Genomic DNA, 16,774 nt, shown 5'->3' on the forward strand with positions numbered 1-16,774 from the left:
TAAATTGATAGATAAAATTTTACCAAATTGATTCAATTTGAAATTAATTGTCAAAATTAAAATGATTAAATAAAATTATAAATTTACAAAAAGAATTGAATTATGTTCATGATTACCCCTTTGAAATTCTGGAATTCTTACCCTTTTTAGTATAAATCCCTTTTGAATGTAGCAGCAAGAGAAAGGCCCTATAACCTTTTGATCCTGGGCTCAAGTCATATTGGACTAAAGCAAAGAATTCACAATTTTTCAATTCCAAAACCATTTTAAGAAATTAGTTACATGGGTGGTATAATTGTTACAGCCATTGAATGCTCAACCCACCCTTTGAATGGCCATTGTGTTACTCCATCAATGCTCATTTATTCACTTGCCAAAGCTGATCGAAGAGGGTTCAACCAAACAACTTCCCAAAAAATGTATATATATATATGTGTGTGTGTGCGCGCGCAAGTGTATGTGCAACTTCATCAAAGATAGATATATAGGTAGACATAAACATGCTCCAAAGAGCATACCGTTCTTGGAGTCTGAGCAAGATAATGTCACAATTCTTCCTTCCTTCAATAATGCTGCTGACGATTGCTTGTTTCATTAGCTCAACATCATGCGATCATCAAGATGAGGCAATGAAGGCCTTTTTCAGGAAAACCGCTGTCCGTGTCTTTAACAATGTCTCGGGCCTATTGATTGTTCGCTGTCAATCAAAGGACGATGACATTGGCGTGCAGACCTTGCGACCTAACCAAAATCTCACTTGGAGATTTCGTCCTCACGTGTTCCCAGCCAACACTCTCTTCTTCTGCCATTTTTATTGGGGCTTCAAGGATCAGATCTTTGATGTTTACAATAACTACATAGATGACTTCTGTACACATCGCCACTCCAAAGATTATAGTTGCTATTGGTCTGTAAGACCAGATGGTTTCTATTTTAGTGGTACCAACTATGCAGGGAGTTATGTCAAATGGCATGACTGGAAGAACAGGTCATTGATTTGAGACCAATCGTGCGCTACTCATGTTGTGTCTCATGTACTCATTCTCCTATCCATCTTTCTATCTATATCAAAGAATAAAAGTTCATATATCATTTGTCATTGGTTCTCCTTGTCATGACTCTTAAATAATTATTTTTTTTATTTATTGATTATAAGGTTAGCATTTAGGTTGCTAGTTGTCACTCTAACACACAATATATATTTTAACTATAAGAATATATTTTTAATTACAAAAAATGATTGCTATAACTACTATTGAATACTCTCATTAACTCTTTTTTTGAACAATCATTATGTTAAACCATCAATGCTTGTTTATTCAGTAACCAAAACTTAAAAAATGATTCTATTAAACAACTTAATTCGTGTACATATATGTGAGCGACGATATTGTATTAAGGTTATATTTGTTAATCAATATATGTGTTGAAAAAAATAAGATATTGAAAATATTTCAGACAAAAGTATTTTTCATTGTATTTATTAAATTTATTTGTCAACTCACTAAAAACAATTACGTAATTTCTTATTTAGCATTTTATAGATAAATTTATCCCCCACTCTAGATAAATTTATCTGAGACTAGGGGCAAAGCCAAGATTTTGATTTAGTAGGATGAACTTAAATACAAAAAATATAATTTTAAAAATAAGATAATAACGGTAATATTAAAATAAATTTTTTTTTTACAATTGTTCCTTATGATTTTTCATACTAAAAATTGTAATTGTTCAAGAAAGTTACCTTGATTATTTAAATTTTTAGATTTGTCATGACCACGAAATGCTAGTTCTTACTATATAAGAAGTCGAACACAATCAATTGATGCATTCAGACGAATTTGATAATCACACAGTATTTATTCTAACTATCTGAAGAAAACTGTCTCAATATTTTACTCTTGATATTCATTAAGATTTCATAGTTATTTCGAGTTTAATTATGTGCACTATTAGCAGTTTTAACATGAACTTAAAGTCTATATTTTTTTATAAAAAAAAAAAATTATTGAAGCCTTCTTTCACAAAAAAAATCATTATCTTCTTGTTCCTTATTATTTGTTTTAAAAAGATAGCAATATAAGCAAAATGTGACATATTTGCATATACTATATTCCAACCAATCACCAATCATTGAACTAAACTAGAATAAATTGTCTTAATTTCGAGACTAACACAGACTTCTTTGCAAGTAGACTCTTCTAATTTGATTTTGAAAACTAACACTATAATTCATTATTGTGTTTCTTAGCCTGAGATTCATAAGAAGTTATGCAACATTAATTTACTCAATATTTGTTTTGTTAATTTGTTCATTTTCTTCAATATAAATTTCATCCATACTTCCTTTCTTTGTTTCATAATTTTCTTCAATACTTAGGTTTATTTACATCATTATTGTAAAAAAATAAAATTATAAGCAAATTATAAAAAATATTGTGATGGTTTTTAATTATTATTAGACCATTATATACTTGTTTTCTTCAATACTTATTTTTTTTTTATTTCTAGAAGTAAAATATAATATATTTTTTATTTCTAATAGTAAATCATTATAAAAAAAATATAATTAAAAAAAATCTAGCTTCCCTCACTGGGCCTCATGCGGCTTTGCCCCTGTATGAAACTTTATAGATAAAAAAAAAAAAAAAATGACCCATATATGTTCCAATGCATTTTAAAAATTCAACAAATAGTTTGATAAAAATTTTAGAATACTTTCCACTCTTATTTTGATCATTTTATATTTAAGTCAGAAAGCATTCTAATCTTATTTCGATATAATTTTATCTTTCTTATTTTAACAAAAGAACATATTCAGTCCATTGATAGGTTTATACGTGAGACCTAACTTTAGCCACCCGATGATATGAAAAATTCAGAGAAGCAAAGTATTATATATATATATATATATGCATGCGTGTGTAATCCAAAGAAAGAAAGTGAAGACAAAATCAATATTTAAAGAAATAGAGTGAATGTAATTAGGGAGTAATTTAAGTGAAGAGAAATAATTTTCAAAATTAAAATTACAAAAGCATTTCCAAGAGCCTTTTTTTTTTATTCTTGAACATAAAATAATTATAGAATTGGTTTAGAGTCTCAAACCTATGAACCTCTTTCTTCTAAATTTTACTTTCTATTTGCCTTTCAAATGATATGTATGTATACACATATATGAGCCAAGACTATATATATGTTGCAAGTTTTGTGCTCCAAACTTAAATGCCATTATGGAATGGACAATCCCACATAGGTGTAAATAAAAAAATAAAAAAAAGGTGATGGTTTATTCATAACTCCTAGACTCCTTCCTCGAGAGATTCATTTTGATTACAAAATCATGCAAACTATGCGAAGGATGTATTGAAATGCTAAGAGTGCTACATAATTTTGAAAAATGTTACTTTGCTAGAGAAGGTTATCAAGGTGTCAAAATGGCGAAAATACTCTCACACCAATTACAAAATTGCTTAGTCATCTCCTCTCTACCCTTCCCATGGCCGCTTTCAACAATCATCTTCCCCTCGCTGCCTTCGCCGCGGAGGATGTAGTGATGATCGTTGTGTGAGAGGCGAGATCAGGCGACGACCGTCGCTACATCCTCCGAGGCGGCGAAAGGAAGGTGGTTGCTAAAAGCAGCCATAAGAAAGGGAGAGAGAGCAGGAGGCCAAGCAATTTTGCATTTTTGGATGAAAGCATTTTCGTTTTTTTAATGTCTCTTGATAACCCTCTCTAACAAAGTAGAAAAATTGCATAGTTTTAGCCACCAAAGGATTTAGGGTTTCTAATGATTTTTGGACATTGTTTTCATGGTCAAACCAAAGACAAATATCTCAGATACATAGACTTCCCAATAGTAAAGAGTACAATTGGTCATTTAAAACCCGAGTTGATTAAATTGTTTACTAATTAAATGATGATTTTAATTTCGTAATAGTAAGATCAATCTGATGTAGGAAAGATCTCTCAATTAATTTTTATTAGATGATGATTTTAATTAGTAGGAGGATTAGGATATGTTTGGAAAGCTTAATTTTGTTGTGATTGTTATTTCGTGCTTTTAAATAGGCAGCCTTGATTCAGTGTTTGGTGGACTATTCACAATAATATATGAAGAGATATATATCCAGATTAGTTATGGTGGTGTATCTCGAGTAAGTCTCACAACTTGATAACATAACTCTGGTGTGTGGTGTGACCATGAGATTAGTGGGTTTTGGTTAGAAAATTATCCCCTTGTGGTGGGTTCATTGATCTAAGCTATTGAGTCGAACCACATTAATTTGTTTTTGTGTTGTTATTTTTCATATTTAATTTTTATTTATTATTCTTAGTTTGTGCATGAATCAATTTTAACAAGTTATATAAGAGTGATTTGATCCTAACAAAAGGCCCATTAAAGTAATACTAAGACTAGATCCCCTCTCTTATTCAATATTCAGTTTTTTATTTAAATAAAAAAGTATGGTTGTTTGCCCCATTGATAATTTCCACACAGTTATTGGAGAGGGCAAGGGAACACATTTGTCTCTCAAGCTTGTTTAGTCAATCAAAGATAGGTTGTGTGCCCTTCATTTTGGATCATCACTATATATAGGCCATATGGTTTTTAAAGTTTTGACATTTTAGTTTAGTTGACTAAAGATAAAATTTAGTTAACCAAAGTCATCTAACATAGTCCGAAACAATTTTTCAAAATCAATTTGGTTGACCAAAGTTTGAGTTTAGTCAACCAAAATCTTGCAAAATTGAATACGACTAATTTGAGAAGCCAATCTAATTCTTCAAAACTTCATTTTCGACAACCAAAAACTATCAAAATTAAAATTTAAGTTTCAAAAAATATAATCCCTATTTACTTGCAAAAAATATTTTCTATTTTTCATTTTTAGTTTTCATCTATATTTCCATATTTTCATTTCTACAAAAAATCAGAGAAAAATAAAAAAAAACACGTTCATTTCTCTAAAATCAAAACTAGTTTTAAACTTCAAAAAATAAAAATAAAAAGTTTAAAATCATGTAGAAGAAGAAATGTAAAAATTAACAGTAAAGGAAGAGGTGAATGGCCAAAGTGGCCTGATGAAAAGAGGAGTGGTGAGTGGGTGGGTGAGTGTGAATGAAACACTAGGAAAAGAGAAGCAAAAGGAAAAAAGTTCTTATTCATAAGATTAAGAGGGGCTCAAATTAAAAAGAAAGAAGCATATTTTCCCTAAAGAACATATTTTTAAGATGTTTTTTAAAATCTATAACAATTTTAAAAAATAAAAAAATTATTTTTTATCTTTTAATTTATATAAAAAAACCATTTTGAAAACAGTTTCTAATTTTCTATCTTTGTAAATATTTTTTGAAGAAAACTATTTTAATTTTTCACAAGTAAACAAACCCTAATCTTTGCCATATTTTTGAAGCACATTGTTCACTCTTTATCTCACACACATTTAAATTTTACTTCATAAGTTTTATGTGATTTTTTTTTTTTTTTTGTGAACTAAAAAAATATTTCCTTATCCTGAAACGTTAATATCTTTCATTAAAATGACCACAAATAGTCCTTATCATCGTTTGCCTCCAGAACCACTTTCTCCTCTTTGGTGCAAGTTAAGAGCTGCTCTAGAATTGATCTCTTTTCATTTTGTTAAAATCTGTTAATGGTTATTGCTTTGCTTATTTTTTAAAATTATTTCTATTCTAATAGTCAAAAATCATATCTGATAATCTGTAGAAATTTTACCGACCACCAATATGATTTTTTTTTTTTTTTTGCATGGCATTAATTATGCTTGACCTGTTCGTTGTTGACTTATTCTTATTTAAAAGATTAACCTGCAAAACTTCTTTTCCCTACAAACCTAAAAAAATCACAAGATTAATGGAGACTTTTCATGAAATTCAAAAAGGTGCTATGATATAATTTTTGACACTGATGGCAGCTACTTCGACTTACTTATTTAGCTAGAGGCTAATGAAAGGGTTATAAAAGAATCTTATATATTAGCATCAACATTTACTTACCGAGCTCTTAAGTACTGTGTTTAGAGTTGAAGGTGTTCAAGTAGTCAACTGAGTTGTACTTCTATTGTTTGTTTCTTTTTTCTTCTTTGATCATTGTAATGGTTTGTAAGTCATTTTATTAAGTTTGAAATCACTAATGTGTGAGAAGATCTCCCTTAAGGGTGTTTACTTGTTATAAGGGTGGTCTTGTTAGCAATGGACCATTATAACGAGCTTTTGCTTCCTTGACAAAAACTAGGGTGATTATTGCTTATAGTCAAATATTCAAACTTTAATTTAAAGAGAGAGGGCACATGCTATTAAACTCAAATTTATACAAAATCTTGGAGTGTTTGTGTTTGAATATACTTCTACTAATTTATCTATATTGATTAACAAATCACACTTTTAATTAAAGTTAGATAATCAAAGTTTAGTAGAAAAATTCTTAAATTTTTAATTTTTTATATGTTTCTAAATTAAAGATATATTTTGAACATGGATAATGTTTATCGTTGCCTTAAGGGTTATGGTTAAAGTGCAATAAATGAATCTTATTTCCAGATAATTTATATTTTATTACACATTGTTTTCAATAGTTAAACAATTTAATTAGTTAATTTGACATTTTATAAAATGGGATTCATTTATCACCAATTAATTAAATTATTTAAATAGTAAAAATAAAATTTAATAAATATATTACAACTTCACCATTGTGCTTGAGATTAGGACATGTATTTTATCATCTCATTTACTTATTTTTTTATACATGAAAGTACATAGGTTTTAAGGGATAATTGGAACAATAAAAAATTAAAATTACCATCCGAAAAAAATACCAAAGTATAGAGATTAATTGACTCAACAATCAAATTTAGGGGGATAATTGAGACAGTAAAAAATTTAAGTAACCATACCAAAAAAAATATAAAAATACATAAATAAAAACATGTACTAAACCATATTTATTGCGTCATGCTCATTGATTCACTTGCCAATCCTAAAAGAGGCTGGGCTGGCATTCTAGCAAACCTTTCCTTTCCTTCTTCTCTCAGTATTGCTCATTAAATCATTTTCTCAACTAATACCTTCCTTCTGTGCTTACCCATTAGGGTAAAATAATGAACCAAAAGTGTATATATATATACACACGTGTGTGTGTGTACCACCACAGACAGCTAGATTCATAAACATATATGCACCAAAGACAACATCGTTTTGAAGGTCTCATGAAGACAATGTCGCGCTTCTTCCTTCCTTCAATGGCATTGATGATGATTTGTTTCATTGGCCCAACGCTGTGTCGGCAGCAAGACGAGGAAGAGAAGGGCTTCTGGATGAGAAGTGCAGTCCATGTCGTTAACAACCTCCCAGACCCAATAAGGGTTCGTTGTCAATCTAAAGATGATGATCTCGGCCTGCAAACACTCCAACCTAGGCAAGATCTTACTTGGAGATTTGTTCCCAACGTGTTCATAGACACTCTCTTTTACTGCCACTTCTACTGGGGCTCCAAGGATAAATTTTTTGATGTTTATAATCATGACATGGGCAACCATTGTTCAATTTTGCATTCCAAAGATAAGAGCTGCTACTGGTCTGTACGATCAGATGGGTTTTATTTTAGTGGTACCAATGAGACTTACACAAAGAAATATGATTGGTACTAGTCATAGGATTCTTATATATGATGATATATATAGGGGAAATAAAGAAACAATCATGTTAATAATGTTATTCTAGTAAAAAAATATCTTGTTTGTTCTCTTTTATAGTGTTTTTGGATTTTTTTTTTTTCGTGGAAAAGATCAGAATCGGATAATCAAAATAATTATATGCATGCATAATTGTAATTAGAGATAAATGTGAAATATATATCTGATATGTCCCTTGTATGCACTTACACGATACAAGTTAGGATTGGTACTAGTCATTTGTAAATTTGTGCATTCACATATATAATTTAAAATGATATTATTTCGCATCTAAATATGATATTATGCATAAAAATATTAAAATAGTCTAATAAATATTAATAGGTAGTCAGTTTAATTAATTTCCTCATTAGTTAATATTGATGAATGTCCTCATCAAATGCAAAACAAATAAAATAAAAATGTTTTTGTTCAAATTGAATCAACTATAGGATAAAATCAAAATAATAGACAGAAAAGGAGATCTAGGAAGATGAAAAAAAAAAACCCCAAATAATATAATAGATAGGAAAGTGTAACTGTGGGAATAAAATAAATAAGTAGTGTTTGAGACTTTTAATTCTTTATTTAACAATTCTAACAAACTTTGATCGAAATTCAAATTCTAAAGTTTGAAGGTAAATAAAATTTCAATTGTTAGACCTTTTTTTTTTTTTCAAACATAAGAATTTATTGTAAATTTCTCAAATTAATTTTTTTTCTTTAAATAAAAAATTTCAATAAAGGAAAGATTACAAAAGCATCTACAATTATCGGCTTAGGCATGCTCCAAGCATTACAACCAAAACAAATTCTGTAGAGAAAAAACTAACAAAGAAAAGTTTCATCTGAACGAAACAAAGAAACAAACTGTAAAAATCAAAATTTCAATTCTAAGAGTTTTAGAGGTTTTGAAATAGGTTGATAATGTTAATTGTCTCACACTATGAATGATTATTAACTTATTCTATCGATCCCAATTGACTCAATATAAAAAACATTATTCTTTAAAGTGTAGATAATAGTGGAATTTGTAGATTTCTTCCTATTTCTATTATATTGATGCTTTTATGTTAACCATTTACTCACTAATAAATTCTCATAATTCACTTGCATTAATATTCACCCAAAAAAAGAAGGATAAATTTTGCTCCTATTTTTTTAATCAAGAGGTTCTAGCTACTTTAATTTTCGTTGCTTAAATTTTAAATTTTTTAAAATAGATTGCAAATTATCAAGTGATAAAAGATCTCTCAAGTAAAATCTAGATTTGTTAATCTTTTGTGATATATTTCGAGAAAAGGATTAGAGTCGGGTAAATGTTAATCTCCTTAGAGATATTTAATTAATAAAAAAAATCTCCTTAGAGATAAATGAGTTATTCCACTTCTCTTGAGTATGTTCCTTTGTCATTTTTTAAGAGAGCGTTTGGTAGAGGAAAAATTTTTAGATTTATGAGAATGTTAGATTGAAAATCTATATTCTCATATTTGATACAATTTTTTTAAAAAAGAATCATGTGAAACAGGATTTATTTTTAATCAATTTTTTCACAAAAAAATTTCTATGAGGGATTGAAAATCTTGGATTCCCATGAATTAGGGAAAGTTTTTAACAAATAAAAAGACTAAAACACCCCTTACTCTCTTATACAAACATATATTTATATTATGTATATACACACACACACATATATACATAATGTGTAAAACAAAATGATATTTTTTGATTTTCTAAAGTGGTTGTGGGTCTTAATATTTTAAATATTAGAAGGAATTTATTATTTTTAAACAAAAAATCAAATAAGGGGAATTTTGAAAAAATAACATGGATTTCTAAGAATGGTACATTTAAACCAAATATAGAAATCATGTAAGATTTTCAAAAAAGAATACTCAACATTATTCCTGAGTGATAAAAATTCTTATGTTTATAATCATGACATGGGCAGCCACTGTTCAATTTTGCATTCCAAAGATAAGAGCTGCTACTGGTATGTACGATCAGATGGGTTTTATTTTAGTGGTACCAATGAGACTTACACAAAGAAATATGATTGGTAGGATTCTTATATATGATGATATATATAGAGGAAATAAAGAAACAATCATGTTAATAATGTTATTCTAGTAAAAAAAATATATTGTGTGCTCTCTTTATAGTTTCTTTGGATTATTTTTTTTGGTAAAAAAGGTCAGAATGAGATAATTATATGTGTGGATAATTGTAGTTAAGTATAAATGTGAAATATATCTGATATTTGTGCGTGCTTACATGATACAAGTTAGAGTTGGTACTAGTCATTTATAAATTTGTGCATTCACATATATAATTTAAAATGATATTATTTCGTATATAAATATGATATTATGCATACAAATATTAAAATAGTCTAGTAAATATTAATAGGTAGTCAGTTTAATTTCTCATTAGTTAATATTGACGAATGTCCCCATCAAATGCAAAAAAAATAAAATAAAAATGTTTTTGTTCAAATTGAATCAACTATAGGATAAAATCAAAATAATAGACAGAAAAGGAGATCTAGGAAGATGAAAAAAAAAACCCCCAAATAATATAATAGATAGGAAAGTGTAACTGTGGGAATAAAATAAATAAGTAGTGTTTGAGAATTTTAATTCTTTATTTAACAATTCTAACAAACTTGATCGAAATTCAAATTCTAAAGTTTGTTGGTAAATAAAATTTCAATTGTTAGACTTTCTTTTTATTTCAAACATAAGAATTTATTTTAAATTTCTCAAATGAATTCTTTTTCTTTAAATAAAAATTTTAATAAACGAAAGATCACAAAAGCATCTACAACTATCTGCTTAGGCATACTCCAAGCATTACAACCAAAACAAATTCTGTAGAGAAAAAACTAACAAAGAAAAGTTTCATCTGAACAAAACAAAGAAACAAACTGTAAAAATCAAAATTTCAATTCTAAGAGTTTTAGAGGTTTTGAAATGGGTTGATAATGTTAATTGTCTCACACTATGAATGATTATTAACTTATTCTATCGATCCCAATTGACTCAATATAAAAACATTATTCTTTAAAGTGTAGATAATAGTGGAATTTGTAGACTTCTTCCTATTTCTATTATATTGATGCTTTTATGTTAACCATTTACTCACTAATAAATTCTCATAATTCACTTGCGTTAATATTCACCCAAAAAGAAAAGGATAAATTTTGCTCCTATTTTTTTAATCAAGAGGGTTCTAGCTACTTTAATTTTCGTTGCTTAAATTTTAAATTTTTTAAAATAGATTGCCAATTCTCAAGTGATAAAAGATCTCTTAAGTAAAATCTAGATTTGTTAATCTTTTGTGATATATATCAGGAAGAGGATAAGAGTCGAGTAAATGTTAATCTCCTTAGAGATATTTAATTAATAAAAAAAATCTCCTTAGAAATAAATGAGTCATTCCACTTCTCTTGAGCATTCTCCCTTGTCATTTCTTAAGAAAGCATTTGGTAGAGGAAAAATTTTTAGATTTATGGGAATGTTTGATTGGGAATCTATATTCCCATATTTGATACAAATTTTTTAAAAAAGAATCCTAAGAAACTGAATTTATTTTTAATCAATTTTTTCACAAAAAAACTTCTATGGGGGATTGAAAATCTTGGATTCCCATGAACTAGGGAAAGTTTTTAACAAATAAAAGACTAAAACACCCATTACCCTTCTTATACAAACATATATATATTATGTATATATATACACACACACATATATACATAATGTGTAAAACAAAATGATATTTTTTGATATTTTAAAGTGGTTGTGGGTCTTAATATTTTAAATATTAGAAGGAATTTATCATTTTTAAATAAAAAATCAAATAAGGGGAATTTTGAAAAAATAACATGAATTTCTAGGAATGCTACATTTAAACCAAATATAAAAATGTAAAATTCTCATAAAAAAAATACCCAACATTATCCCTGAGAATATTTAAAACTAACTAAACATAAAATTGCATAAATTTTGATAATTAAATATTCTTAAGAATCATAAATCCCATGAATCTAAAAACTTCTCTTATACCAACGCTTCGTAAAAAATAAAAGAATAATCAATTATGTACCCTTCTTATTTTCATTAATTTTACAAAAAAAAAAAATATTTTAACAATCAACAACTTTTCAGTTTTCAAATGAAATATGATTACTCAACTAATGAGTTGGATATAAAGGGATACTTGGTCAAAATATTATTAACTTTTTTATGTATTTGTTTAAATTATTGTTGATCTTTGAATACTCATTAACCATTCTTTTTAGATTAAGATTTTCTCCCGTCTCTTCCATCTCTAAATTTGTCTCAAAAAATTTCGTCTCAAAATTTTGTGTCTAAACTATTATTTTATTGTAGTGTCATTTCGTCACAATAAGTATGTTGTCAGAATTTTCATACGTATTGTAACAAATTAATTTATTATAACAAGTCTAAATTCTTGTACTAAAGGTGTTCACCATCTTACTGTGAATGACATTGTCGAAATCTTTAAGGGTTAATTAATTGAATATGTCTTTAACCTATCATGCATCCTTAAATAAATGAACAGTCCTTAGATTTCTCATAAAAGAAAAATATGATAAATCGATTATAAATTGACACATGGACTATTACTTTTAATTAGTATGAAATATTAATCTTAAAGTTTAATGAGTCACATGTCAATATTCATGAGATGAATATAGTATATATATGAATAAATGTTAGTTAAACATCTACTGAATGTGACACGAGTCGCATAGGTAGCACCATTTTTTTTTTTTTTTGTTGATTCCTTTAAGAAAATTATTTATTTATTTATTATTGCATGTCTATGATTTTATTATTTAACATTTTTTAATTGATTTAAAGGTTTTTTAGTTATTTAATCATCGTAAGTTGTAGATTGATTAACTTTTAATTTAATTATTTTTTAATATTTGATTCCCCCATTTTACCTCCTTAAAATTTAAAATGTAGTGTATGTTTAGTATATATTTTATTTATAGAGTTTCATAATATTAAAATGTAGTATATATATTATTAATATTACTAATTAAAATGGAGTGTGTGTTTTATAAAATTTTATATTTAGTTTACATTTTCTAATATACTTTTCATTAAATTTTTTATTTTATTATTTATATATTTAAATAAACTTTCAATAGACTTTAAATTAAATAATTATATTTAATTTCCGATTAAAGACAGATTTTAAGACGGAAAAAATCTATCTCAAAATAGAAATAAAAATTTGTCTCAAATCTGAGACGGATTTTGTACTATCTCTAATTCGAGATGAAAATTTTTCCGTCTCAAAAATCATCTCAAATTTGAGACGAAATTTTTTTCGTCTCAAATTAAAGACGAATTTAGAGACGGGAAAAAATTCGTATGTAATTAGAGACGGAAATAAATCCGACTCAAAATCCATCTCAAATTTTTTAGACAGATTTTTCCCATCTCTAAATCCATCTTTAATTTGAGACGGATTTTTTTTCGTCTCTAAATCCGTCTCAAATTTAAGATGGATTTTTACTGTTTCTAAATCCGTCTCAAAATAGTTTAGTCTCCAAATTCGTCTCCAATTTGAGACGAAAAAATCCGTCTCTAAACACACGTTTTCTTGTAGTTCATTGATCTTTCTCATTATTGACTTTGGCTTAAATACCCTAAAACTAATACATTGTTGAATTACAAAATTGCCAATGCAGGCTTGTAAACACAAAACAAAAAATATAGAAAATGCAAAGTAAATAAAACAATACAATAAAAATACAAAATTCACAACGAACTCTATTACTCTCTCTTAAGATGGACCATGAGGATTAACAACGACCATCTTGGACAATAAGGAAAACAATTGAAGAGTTGGGAGAGCTTTAGTAAATAAATCTGCTAATTGATGATGAGACCGAATAGGAAGAAGCTTGATGTGACCAACAATCACTTTGTCCCGAATAAAATGACAATCAAGCTCTATGTGTTAGGTATGTTCATGAAATAAGGGGTTGTTGGCAATGTGCATGGCAGCTTGATTGTCACAAAAAAGCAAAGCAAGAGATGAGGTAGAAACCTGAAAATCCACCAAAATCTAAGTAAGCTAAGTAATCTCGCTAGCAATAGAAGCTAAAGCACGGTACTCAACCTCAGCTGATGACCTAGACACCATGGTTTATTCCTTAGATTTCCATGAGACCAAAGAATTATCTAGAAATACATACTAACTAGTAACTGAACGACGTGTATCCAAACATGACCCCTAATCCGAATTCGAGAATGCCTGAAGTTGTAAGACAAAGAAAGCTAAAAAATATAAGCCCTAACCCGGAGTGGATTTGAGATACTGTAATAAGTGATGCACAACATCTAAATGGGGCTTGCGAGGATGAGATACAAATTGACTAAGTTTATGAATCGCAAGTGTGATATTGGGCCCAGAAATGGTGAGATAGAGTAACCAGCCAATAAGACGTTGATAGAGTGATGAATCTTCAAGTAGCTCACCCTCATGCATACTTAGTTTAAGATAATGAACCATAGGCAAATTAACATGTTTACAATTAAGAAAACCAATATATCTTCTAAGAGTTGTAAGGTGTAATGTCTTTGAGAAAGAAATATCTCTCTTAGATTGAGCAATTTCAAGCTCAAGAAAATACCTCAATCGACCGAGATCCTTCAGCTTAAATTGACTACGGAGAAAAGACTTGAGAGAGTCTATAATAGTCAAATCCAGACCAATGATGATGATATTATCCACATAAATGAGAAAAGCACAAAGGAAGACCCATTGCCTTTAATAAACAAGGAATAATCAGATTTAAATTGCTGAAAACCAAACTGAATAAAGGCATGAGAAAATTTGGCAAACCATTACCTTGAAGCTTGTTTCAAACCGTAGATGGGTTTATGCAAATTAACAACACACTAACTTATTCCTCTGAATACCAGAAACAAAAGGCTTATACTTAAGAAGTAAATCCATATATATATACTTCCTCAAATAAATCTCTATTTAGAAAAGCATTTTTGACATCTAACTGAACAAGGGCCCATTGCTTCATAGCAGCTAGAGCAAGCAAGATTTTCACCGTAACAAGCTTTGCAACAGGAAAATAGGTGTCTAAGAAATTCAATCCATCTTGTTGAGTATACCCCTTTGCTACTAAACAAGCCTTATGCCTCTCTATGGAACCATCAGTTTTATATTTAATTTTGTAAACCCACTTACATAATGATAAAATTTTTCGTATTATAAACGTTATAAACGAGAGTCAATTATGTATCTTAATTTTATAAAGAAATTGTTTTCACAATTCACAACTTATGCTCTTTAATTACAAAAGTTCCCATTCACTCAATTCTCAAAATGAATATTTTCATATCTAAATTAATGATGAGTAGGAAAAATTGACATTTGTTTAAGTTATTATTGACCTTTGAATGCTCATTAACTCACTTGTTTGGGATCATCAATGTCTTCTTCCATCAACGCTCTTTTGATTCACTTACCAAAACTAAAATTTAGAAGCCCAGAACCACCAAACAATAAGTTTTCTTCCTCTTCCTTTTCCGTCTAACAAATTTGATTCTCTTGTTTTTTTTGTTAAGTAAGAAGAATATTTGATTCCAAATAAAGCATTAATTCTGCATTCTTGCCACAATTTTGCTCATTAAATCACTTCCTCAACTAATACTTTTTCTCAATGCCTACCCATTAGGGCAAAATAATGTACATGTATGAGAAGTGTATATATATGTGGGTGTATGTGCAATGCATCCCAATTCATCTTTCTACCTGTAAAGATCGTATATCTGTGTGCGCTTGCTTGCTTTTATGCGCATGTTCGACAAAGGCAGACAATCATAAACATGAACCGAAGGCAGCATGATTTTGAGAGTCCCTACAGCACATTCCGCCACTTCTTTCTTCCCTCGGTGGCGTTGATGATGGTTTGTCTCGTCGGTTCAACATCGTGCAATGAGCAACAAGGTCAGGAAGAGAAGGGCTTTTGGTTAAAAGTTGCGGTGCATGTCATTAACGACCTCCCAGACCCATTGCGAGTTCAATGTAAATCTAAAGACACTGATATTGGGTTGCACATACTCCAAACTGGGCAAAATCTTACTTGGAGATTCGTTCCCCACATCTTTATTCAAAATACTCTCTTCTTCTGCCACTGTTATTGGGGCAACAAGGAAGCAGTCTTCAATGTTTACGATAAGTTCATAAACGTATACTGTACAACCTTTCAGTCAGACGATGAAAACTGCTATTGGTCTGTACAACCAGACGGTATTTACTTTAGTGGTACCAACAAGATTGGTAGTTATGCCAAGTGGTATTTATGGAATTAGATAATTGTTATTAGATAGGATGCGGCAGAGCCCTCATGTACTCAAACGATCAATATATATATAAATTGGAATTTCAATTAGCCTCCAACTCTGAAATTAGAATTCCCATTAAATGATATTATATTACGCAAAAAGTTTGTGCGTATTTGGTGTTGGAAATTAAACTTGCACGGGAGGAATGATGTCTTCTCCGGGAGGACTTCTCCTGGAGGATGTGTGATATGTGCAGTAAACATGGTATAATTAGTTAGTTTGTTTGTTTATTTGTTAAGATAGAGGTGGTAGTGTAGTACTGGATAGTATTTTCTTAATACCATACATTATAGTGGATAATTGTTCCCATATTTATTTTCTTTTTCTGACATGTGAAACTATTATAAATTGGCAAATAATATCATGAATAAGGAGGCAATTGAAAATCCAATTTTTGTCTCCTCTACTATTCTTTCTTCTTTAATTAGGATTTTGTTTTTTTACTCTTCTTTTTCTCTTCCAAATTTTATCCATATTAATGTGCTACAATCTTCTTTGAGAAGGCGTCACGGAGCAATGAATCTGGAAGAAGAAGCAGGGAAAGCTGCGTGCACAACACGCTGAAAGAAACCGAGAAGCCTTTTGGAATCCCGATAAAACATCAATATACTGTAATTACTTTCACACAGCACCCCACACACACCATGGTTGAATTAGGAAGTAGGAAGG

General features: G+C 29.0%; 3 protein-coding genes across 3 annotated transcripts; all 3 read left to right on the forward strand.

Annotated features, from left to right (window-relative positions):
* The first annotated feature begins 500 nt into the window (after window positions 1–500).
* On the forward strand, window positions 501–1,001 carry LOC127811249 (S-protein homolog 29-like). Its single transcript, XM_052350959.1, has one exon. It carries the CDS (start codon window positions 501–503, stop codon window positions 999–1,001), a length of 501 nt encoding a protein of 166 aa, XP_052206919.1.
* A 6,240-nt stretch (window positions 1,002–7,241) lies between these two features.
* On the forward strand, window positions 7,242–7,673 carry LOC127811250 (S-protein homolog 29-like). Its single transcript, XM_052350960.1, has one exon. It carries the CDS (start codon window positions 7,242–7,244, stop codon window positions 7,671–7,673), a length of 432 nt encoding a protein of 143 aa, XP_052206920.1.
* A 7,913-nt stretch (window positions 7,674–15,586) lies between these two features.
* LOC127811251 (S-protein homolog 5-like) lies at window positions 15,587–16,072 on the forward strand. Its single transcript, XM_052350962.1, has one exon. The coding sequence runs from the start codon at window positions 15,587–15,589 to the stop codon at window positions 16,070–16,072; it is 486 nt and encodes a 161-aa protein (XP_052206922.1).
* Window positions 16,073–16,774: the final 702 nt, after the last annotated feature.

Source organism: Diospyros lotus, chromosome 10 (genome assembly GCF_014633365.1).
Source record: "Diospyros lotus cultivar Yz01 chromosome 10, ASM1463336v1, whole genome shotgun sequence".
In the NCBI taxonomy this organism is placed as follows: domain Eukaryota; kingdom Viridiplantae; phylum Streptophyta; class Magnoliopsida; order Ericales; family Ebenaceae; genus Diospyros; species Diospyros lotus.

Coding starts and splice junctions, on each gene's coding strand:
- LOC127811250 (XM_052350960.1), top strand. CDS start 7,242: ATGTCGCGCTTCTTCCTTCCTTCAATGGCATTGATGATGATTTGTTTC.
- LOC127811251 (XM_052350962.1), top strand. CDS start 15,587: ATGAACCGAAGGCAGCATGATTTTGAGAGTCCCTACAGCACATTCCGC.
- LOC127811249 (XM_052350959.1), top strand. CDS start 501: ATGCTCCAAAGAGCATACCGTTCTTGGAGTCTGAGCAAGATAATGTCA.